Raw genomic sequence first — 9348 nt, 5'->3', positions numbered from 1 at the left:
CCCGGTCGCTCGAAATTGGTCAGTTTAGCGATGAGACTATAGCGCTGACTTGTGCCATTTCTGGTCCCCACGGCATCAAAAGCAATGAGGTCGCTCACGTATCCCTGTCCCTCGCTAATGGATCCTTTGACATGGACTTCCGTGATTGTAACGCCCGGGAGGTCCTTCTGCAGTACCTGCTGCACCCAGGAGGGGGCGATGTCTTCTGCGGACTGCGGAATGGCGATTTCAGCTGCTGACGTCATCTTTAGCAGTATTTCTTTAACTATCCGGATGTTTGAGAAATACTTTGAATTTGTAGAACGTACAAACTGAATTTGTAGAACTGTATTGGGAACATGTACAGAAGTAAGACATCGGGCCCTAAAAAGTACAGTATGAAATACAATGAAATAGATACTGTATTAACAGTTTTGTTTGTTCAGGTTATACCTGGATTTTTCACACAGTTTAGTACCCATGGGGCAAAAGGTTAGACTAGCTATAGACTTCTGTAAAAACCTTCACACGAAAACAAGAATTACTTCCGAACTAACTGTAGCATCATACCTTTATTATTATGTTGATATTCATAGAAAGCCTGATAAGAGAGTTGTATATTGTATCACACAGATTTCCCTTGCGTTTCTTCGTTGCCAGTTACACGACGACAACGTCGAGTTGAGTTGATTTTTTTCCTGAATTTGGTTTGGGCACCTCTGTTTACTACGAGAACAAGACAGTTTAGTGTAAAATTTCAATATCTTAAAGGCATCCAGAGCATCTTATGAGGCTTGAAACTTGAATGAAAGACTCCAATTACTAGTCATTCCTATACATAGTAAGTTTCAATAACACTATACTATTAAATATCGACATTAAATGAGCAAAGATACGAAGTCGTTGTGTGGTGAGAGCTGATAGAAAATCCAAACCATATAGACTGATCCTGACTGTCCATCACAATTAGCGGTTCGACCAATGAGAGAGTGACTGCATACCCGTCAAATATTTGCATTTTTGTGTTCTAATTTTTGCATTTCTACGTTTTGACGGAGATGGGAGGGGCAATGTTATCGGTTTATTTACACTAGGCACGTGAAAATAAAAGATCACAATGTAGCTTATTTTTTTGCCGCTTTTGAGCACTTTTGGTAAGAAATCCGCACGCAAATGTGGTAAACAGTGGCATCAAATGTCAATTTCATAAAGATTACATCAACTAGAATATCTCCAGTTTTCAAGCCCCTCATAAAATGCTCTGGGTGCCTTTAAAGCCAAGATTGCCCATAAGCCTTTAAATGGTTCAACTTTGTGGCGATATATCTTCATAATTACTTCTAGCTATGAGAAATATTTCCTCGAGTGACTATAGTGACTGTACGTTGATGAAGGTTAGACATCCATGTAATAAGATACGCCAAAAATAGTTACTCAAGCAAATGGGTAAAATTTTGAAACAGTCAGACGTTTCAGACAGGATCCGCTATTTTTCGTCAGTGACTAAAGAAAGATCTGGCAGAACTAGGTTTTATACCAAAACTCTGAATAAATATGCTATTGAGGTGAAGACAATTTCAGATGGTTCAATAGAATAGTAAGCCAAGAGACGGTTGTATGCTAATGACTCAATTAGCTTCTGTTGTTTTAGGAGCTAATGTTGTTCGTCGGAGGAGGCGACTGTAGAATGCCTTTTTCATATTGACGCCTCTTACTGCTGAATTCGGTGTGTAACAAATGTCTTTCTAACACGTCTATTATAAACAGCTAAACAGCAAAAATCATCATGCACAGAAATATGATAGTACGCATTTCATCCAGATATTCCCACGGCACGCCCGCCTACACATCTCATGATCAGCACGGGACTTTAAAAAAAACATGTAGCTTTGAAAAGATCTGCTCTATTTGCTACTTGAGTAGGAAAATTACCTTAAACTTTGAAGTTTACGTCACAACTTGAATTGACAGTGAGTGTCATCTGTAGCAATCTTATATCCGTTTGGATATGCAAAGTGCATACTATAAGCAAGCTTATAATTACGGTATGTTGACTGAGTACGTGTATACATGGTCCTGTAATATATCTACTCTCGTGTCCCATGGCCCACTTATGTACTAAAGCTGACCATTTTCTAACGTTTGTGCTTCTATCAAACTACCTTCCCAAAACCGTTAACATACAAAACGACACGTGTGTCACGGTCAATTTAGGAACATATCAAATTTCGGTTTCAGGTCATTTCGTATTTACAGGCACACCTTTTCAAGTCAGTAATGTTGTAGAACATTTTGTCCAAAATCAGCACGAAAGCATGGTTGATAGAACTCAATTTGATATCTTTATCATAATAGCGGAAACTACAGCATCAATGTGTCGGGTAGACTATACAGAGTTAAGTCCTTACCTGAGAGTTAAACTGTTGTGTCTTCTTCTTCTGAGCACAAAGGTCAAAAGAGACCGTGTGATGTCTTCATTAAAAGTTATTCTAGCTGTATGTGGGTGGATACCTTTCAGGCGTTTCCCACTTAGTTATAGGGGTGTTATGCATTTTTTGTGGTATTTCATGTATGCCGTTTAAGTGCTGTGAAGTGTACGCAGATTGATTTAGCATGATATTTGACTTTTTCCTTTGAGCGTCAGGTTAGCAGAAAAAAAGGACCCTGTGAACGACGTAGACCTCATGCGATAGGTCACAGAGGTCACATCAAAAACAGAAGACACCTTACAAGTATTCACATGCTGGTATAAGTTTATTCTGATTGACAATACAAAATCCCCTTAATGTCATATTTCAAAACCTTTCAGCTATAGATTGAATGATGTTCTAAGAATCCTTCGTGCGCTTTGGTAATCGACGGAAAAGGTCGTCCTCCCATAAGAATAACTGGGTTAACCTACATTTGTAAATGATTACAAATTCTTACTGTCATGGGCTTAAACTTAGCTGAAGAAAATATGATAGAAATATTATAGTTTGATCTTTAATACCTAGTGTTGAAAGAATCATGAGGCTCCTTTTTTGCAGTGAAATACAGTGATAAAAATGTTCTATAACATTTAGAATAGTTTAGATTATATCATTTAATACCTTGAAAAATTTATGTGTTATCTGCAAGAAGCCTAACTTCAACAATCCTTGCGTGTCCGTTGGTTGCATACTCTTCTGCATTATCACTCTTTTTCCCGGTTATCTCACAACTATTTTAGTAATTTTACCCAAGATTCTCAAGACAAACATTTACACTCTGTGTAAAACGATTTTCGGACTGCAAGGCCTGTGAAAAAAAAGGTTGTGTTTCCGATTATCCGACCGAACCTAGCAAGAATTCTGTTAACCTTAGCCTTTTTTCGGTCGATCGCTGGCAAGTGCTATAAAATTCCCCATCTGACATCTGAACTAAAATAGAATTCCAAGCAGTCCTGCAAATGTTCATTTTTGTGTTAATAGATGAAGGCTGAGTTGATAAAAACTTCGTAGTAAACATTGCATTTCTACAATATGATGCAAGTTGAAACTACCAGTGTCCTGAAGCATTTCAATTTTGCATTGTTAAACTATATCTATTGGTGTCCAGAAATTCTTCATACTCTTTCTTTGATCTTATGGGGATTCCCACACAGTGTTTTGTGTCCTAAAGCCAAGACCTAGCTGATGCATTGATTAGAAAGCCAGGCGGTAGAGAATCTGACCGCCAAGGGCAGCGGCTGTTATCCAAATAACGGCCTGGTCCTTGGATCCATGGCTCTCTGTGTAGAGCCCTGTAAGGAAACAAAGAAGGAAAAATAAATTAACAGTAACAGCACTTATTTAGCATTGTAATAAAAACGACAACCTTTATCGATAAGTCATGAATATACTACACCATGCCTTATTAAAGGGAGTTGAATAAGTGGAAAATTTTAAACCTTTGTAAGTTTTTGGATATTTTCGAATGTAGTTTTAATCAGTGATGCATAACATTATTGATCTTTGTAAAAATGTACTATACAGGGTATATATGAATGTTAACTTTTAGCGTTAGCTTGTTATTGGGTAACATGTCTCAAACCTATTTTCTGAGGAAAGTATGAAAATTATTAGACTCCTTTGATGACGTTTTTGATGTGGTTTAATGTCGGACAGTGACAGCTTCACCGCGAACTTAAAACCACCGCGAAACTTTTTGTTTCCATTAATTTACAGTAGATAATACCTAACTATAGCGCTATCATAAACCACCGCGAACGATTCATTTTCTTCTTATAGTGAAATTTCAATTAAAATTACCACGAACTTGAATGCATTTACAGTAGGAGAATTACCTGTTTGATCTTCGAACGATCCTTGACCACTTGTTGGCTCTTCGGTCAGGCCGGTTGTCAGTATGGTGCTGGCTTGAGTGGACACGCCGTCCGCGTTGCCGCACCCCTGCTCGTCCTCCCCTGCCGCACAGTCCGGGTATCCGTCACAGATCAGATGACTGTGCACGCAGTACGTACGGTCCGGAGAGCCGGGAAGGCCGCAGTAGAACGTCGGGCAATCATCAACTGTCGTAGGTACGACGCCTTCACAGCCCTGCTCGTCCTCTTCCTCCATGCAGTCCGCGTCACCGTCACAGCTGAACGCGTCGGGAACGCACGACGCGTTACCGTAGATTGACGTGCAGTTGTAGCTGCAGGTGCCCCATCGGCGTTTCAATGCATCTTCAACTGTAACAACATAGTTGTGTTCATTTGAATGTATACATGACCGTGCAAGACCTTGCTAGCTGCCGCAATTTTTGCAATCTATTCTGGTCAACATCATTCTACTGCAAAGTGACCTTTGGGGGGGGGGGGGCATTAATGAATGAGTCAAACCTTTATAAGCTTCAACGTCTTGTTCATGTGCTTTTATCTCTGAATAAATTTAGAAGAATGAAGATAAGATCTTACACAATGGCAGATGTAGGCCACAAGACAGTAATCAAGACCTGCTATCTAATACATGGTAACCATGTAAGAAAGAGGATGTCAAAAGTCACCTACCTGAGTTTTAGTCCATGAAAAACTTACATTGGCAGGGGTGTCTGACCTCTAAAGTGTCAATTTAGCAGTGACGTTTTCTATTACTCCGCCCCCTCCCACAAACATTAACAGGTTAATAAAGTAGCTACATCAGATAGAATAAACAACATACGGATGTGAATAATTCAGGAACCGGACTTAACAGTCAAACACATTTAATCACCACACCTGCATCGTTAACTGAAACCCAAAGCTGCTATAGATGGCTTTCAGATTTGCCAAAGAAAATATTAACTTTCTTAATCAATAACTGATTCAGGCAAATTTGAATCCCTCTCATGGATACGCTTTGTGTACACGTATTGCTTTCATGGCAAGCAAGAGATTTCGTACATATCATTTAGGGATTTTTAATGTTTCCATACTACAGAGGTCATGCAATGGCCCGGGTTGAGTCTTATTAGAAAGAAAAGCTTGACTTTTAATGCACTGCACTTTTTTTTGATTTAAAAAAAAAGTGACATTGTGTAGTCTTGCAATCTATGCAAAAACTAGACAATGTCTTACATTCCTGACACAGCATACTGTCATCGTTACCATTACATTGTATATTGTTTCCGAGCATTGGAATGCACATTATTAGATCGATTATCTCCACTGTTATTCATGTTGTAGATAAGTTTTTTGAAATGGCTAGATACTAGAAATAGCCAATTGTTATGTATCTACAAATTGCCATACATTGTACCCGTTGCAATTGTCCCTCACTAAAGTTCTTCTTCTATGTAAGCTCATGAAAGGTGAAATATGTGAACAGTTTGAATTTCAACATTTCCAGTAACTCTTGATATTAAACACGTTGTCATGGACGAATGTACACACTGTGGAGACAATATGCAATTATATTTCCACGTGTTTCAAAAAGAGAAAAGACACTATTAGATATATAGATTAACATTAGCATGTAGCGTTTTAATTCATTGTATTTAGCATTAGAATAATGTAGTATCTTAGTGCTACATGCTTGGCATTTACACCCATTTAACTACGTTCCGTGTGGCCATGTGTGCATTTAGGCCCCTGGACATATGAATTTGCAATAAAGATTATTATCAATAGTATTTAGGGGACCGTTGCCACACTGTGCTAATAATAAGAGAAGTAATTTTACACCCATTAAACCACGTGCCGTGTGGTCATATCTACATTTAGGCCTTTGGGCATTGAATATGCAATAAAGATTATTATAAATAGTATTTAGGGAGCTGTTACCACACTGTGCTGAGGGAAGAATAAAACCTTGTCTTGAATTAATCTTCTTTTGAAGACGTCAAGACATCCTAGATTGTCTGAACCTCATTAACATATATATTCAGAGTTTTGGTATAAAACCTGGTGTTCTCAGTCCTATCGTTAGTCACTGACGAAAGACAGCGGATGCTGTTTGAAACGTCTTACTGTTTCAAAATGTTATCCAGTTGCTTGTCAATGAGTAAAAATTTTTGGCGTAGCTGAAGGAAGTCATTCCTCGGGAAATGGGACTTTCTGTAGAGGAAATATAAGAACCAGTATGTCTGTTGGCATCCAAATGCACTTTTAATTTGGAAAGACCTATTACGTCTTGGAATACCTTACCTTACCATGCAATGCAACACAATACGATACTTAATTATAATACTTTAATATTTGAATTTTGATATCTGATGATTAATATTTTGTTTAATTTCTGATCTATTTCTTCACAATTTGTTAATAATGTTTAGTATTGATCATATTAGCGTACCTTATTATGTTTAATACCTTAAAATCCATTCTGTATTTCCTCGTATCTATTTATTTATTAAGATTTATGGTATAAGTACAATTCATTTTCAATCGTTAATGTTGCTTAGTTTTGAGTTATGTACAGTTCATGATACAATTCCTATTGTAAAGTTTCAAGGGGAGGCCCAAGAAAGGCCACCTAGGCTTCTGCCCCCCCCCCACTGCATGTTTTTTGCCCTGTATATCTTTGTTCTAAACACTTGTACATATGCGAATGAATAAATAAACAATAAACATACAATACACTTAACCTGTCATACAAACAGTTTACTAATAAATGCATTACGATTGTGACTCACTGTCACTGGGTCTTTCGTCTTCCCCGTCAGAACAGTCGTGATGTCCGTCACCCAGCTGACTTGTCGGCAGACACGTGACGTTGTTGTTGCAGGTGAAAAAGCAGTTTTTGGGTATTCCTGTCATGGTAAGTACACAGCACTGCTTAAGCATTGCAACAATCTACTAGTAGGGAAAAGCCCCATAAATCATACTGGCTGGAGAGACTTACCAATAGATTATTTATCTTTTACATTTTTAGTGTTGGACCATTATACATAATCATTCTACTGCCAAATGTCCTCGTTTTGGGCAAATAATTAATTAATAACCTTTATAAACTTCGACTTATTGTGCTTCAATCTCTGAATTTTTTTTTCAGAGGAATATCATATTGGCAAAATGAGTCTGTTGTCCGAGGGGCCTGCCACCTGCAACACAGGCTTTTAACTTGTATTTTTAGACAGGAAGTCCAAAAATGGGTGGAGGGTGGTACTTAAACCAGATGAGCATTTTAAGTACTAACTTACTTACAAACAACATATGAAATAATTCTTACACCACTGAGTACAAATGAAAATGTGAGCAACTAATGTTCAACTTGGCTTTCTTTTCTCCTCGTGGTAGAAACTGTGGAGGAACAATTGACTGGTAGCTTTGGATGTCAATCAATTTGCATGCTGTTCCAGTGTCTGATGTACGTGCGAGGAACACAATAACAGTCAGTGTGGTGTGAGTGTGAGGGGGGCACCTGTGTATGTAATTACCAGGAAAACAGGGCGTCTTTTTTGCGTCCTTCTGCAAAAGAGGGCGTCTATTTTTTTTTGTACAGAGAGTCCTTACGACGCCTGGACGCCTCCCTAGCTAATAGTCCAACATAGTCTGATAGTCCAATGGGTCAGTCCAACATGCACTTACCTTGCACACATCCTTGTTCGTCCCTCCCATCCAGACAGTCGTCTAGTTCATCACAGATCCAACTGCTCGGGATGCAGGGGTCACCCGAGTCTCTCTGACATTCCATCGCACACTCTTAAGAAAACACAAAGTGCAGGATGTGAGTGGCTTTCATCTTTTAATTTCAAGTCCGCCTTTATGTTGATGGTAATTTGGTTGAATAGTGAAGAGAGTGAAGGCTAGGTTCAAGAACAATATTGAGTGGAATTATAAGGTTTAAGCAAAATACATTGAACTGTCGATCTGCCTAGCACTTGGGTACACTGTACTCAAACAACAGGAGACTCATTAGCATAAAGCTCGTCTTGACTTTGTCTAATTCTTTTCCTACTGGATTATCTAAAATTGTTATGTTGATGAAGGTTAGACATCCAGATAATAAGATATGATAAACATAGTTACTCAAGCAACTGGATACATTTTTATCCAGTTGCTTTTGTATCGTTTTTTTTGGTGTATCTAAAATTGTCTTCACTTTATTTGCATATCAATTCATAGGTCGTTGGTAAAAACCTGCTGATAGACAAATATTGCACTATGCGCAGTGTCACCAAAGACATTATAATGTCCTTGGTGTCACTGATGAAAAGAACCGGATGCTATAAAATCATATTCCAATATCTTTAGATATTTCTTTGCAGTCTAAACCTTGGGCCCCAGACAGCCAAGAGGAGACATCGGAATAATTTTACTGTTAGCATCCGATAAAATATTTTGTGCATAATTGCATCTCTTTTAACAGTTTAAAACTACTAACTGTTAAATGTGTGATTTTCTTTGCTAGTACGAATGGGCCCGAAGAAGTCGTACCGTCACAGTTTGCCTCGTCCTCCCCTGTGGAGCAGGCTTCCGAGCCGTCACAAGCCTGGCTATCGTGGTACACTTCCCCATCCCCGCACGGGCTGAACTGGTCGTCGATTTCTACACGGCAAAGACTTAAAGTGACAATCCTTTTCAAATGGCAGATATATTACATACATGAGTTGCCCAGGAGTTGGACAGGTGTCTAAGTGCAGATGCATGTGACAAGGAGTGGGTGTAGAATCCGTTTCATGGTAATTTCTACCAATTGAAAACAGAATGATGCACTTTATCTGATAATACTTTTGTGCATATTTTGCTTAATGGATCTTCTTTCATTTGTTACTTTGTTCAAATTTCAATACGCAAATGTTATCTGTAACTCAACTGTATGTATTGGATACTAAGCGCTTTCATAATTAAGCTAACGTGTTTTTGTTATATGTATGATTGTTTCTTTCGCACCTCGGTTATTGTATTATTCCCGTACTATTAATGTTTCGTACTTCGAGACATGTTTT

The 9348-nt window shown here is 38.4% G+C and overlaps 1 protein-coding gene across 1 annotated transcript; it reads right to left on the bottom strand.

The window, feature by feature from the left end:
• Positions 1–3626: 3626 nt before the first annotated feature.
• Positions 3627–9343, bottom strand: LOC136429112 (low-density lipoprotein receptor-like). The gene is made up of 6 exons (XM_066418992.1): positions 9334–9343; positions 8837–8947; positions 7988–8101; positions 7093–7209; positions 4286–4672; positions 3627–3742 (listed from the first exon to the last, which is right to left on the bottom strand). The coding sequence occupies exons 1-6, from the start codon at positions 9341–9343 to the stop codon at positions 3645–3647; spliced, it is 837 nt and encodes a 278-aa protein (XP_066275089.1). The 3' UTR covers positions 3627–3644.
• Between the last annotated feature and the right edge of the window lie 5 nt (positions 9344–9348).

This window comes from Branchiostoma lanceolatum, chromosome 3 (assembly GCF_035083965.1).
Source record: "Branchiostoma lanceolatum isolate klBraLanc5 chromosome 3, klBraLanc5.hap2, whole genome shotgun sequence".
Classification (NCBI taxonomy): domain Eukaryota; kingdom Metazoa; phylum Chordata; class Leptocardii; order Amphioxiformes; family Branchiostomatidae; genus Branchiostoma; species Branchiostoma lanceolatum.
This window is presented reverse-complemented; position numbering and strand designations above follow the sequence as displayed.

What these genes read in the sequence shown, in the direction of transcription:
- LOC136429112 (XM_066418992.1), bottom strand. An exon ending in GGACGAGGCAAACTGTGACG is followed by an intron (nt 8,102 to 8,836) that starts GTACGACTTCTT and finishes TGTTTTCTTAAG; the next exon opens with AGTGTGCGATGGAATGTCAG. An exon ending in CGAACAAGGATGTGTGCAAG is followed by an intron (nt 7,210 to 7,987) that starts GTAAGTGCATGT and finishes TTACCATGACAG; the next exon opens with GAATACCCAAAAACTGCTTT.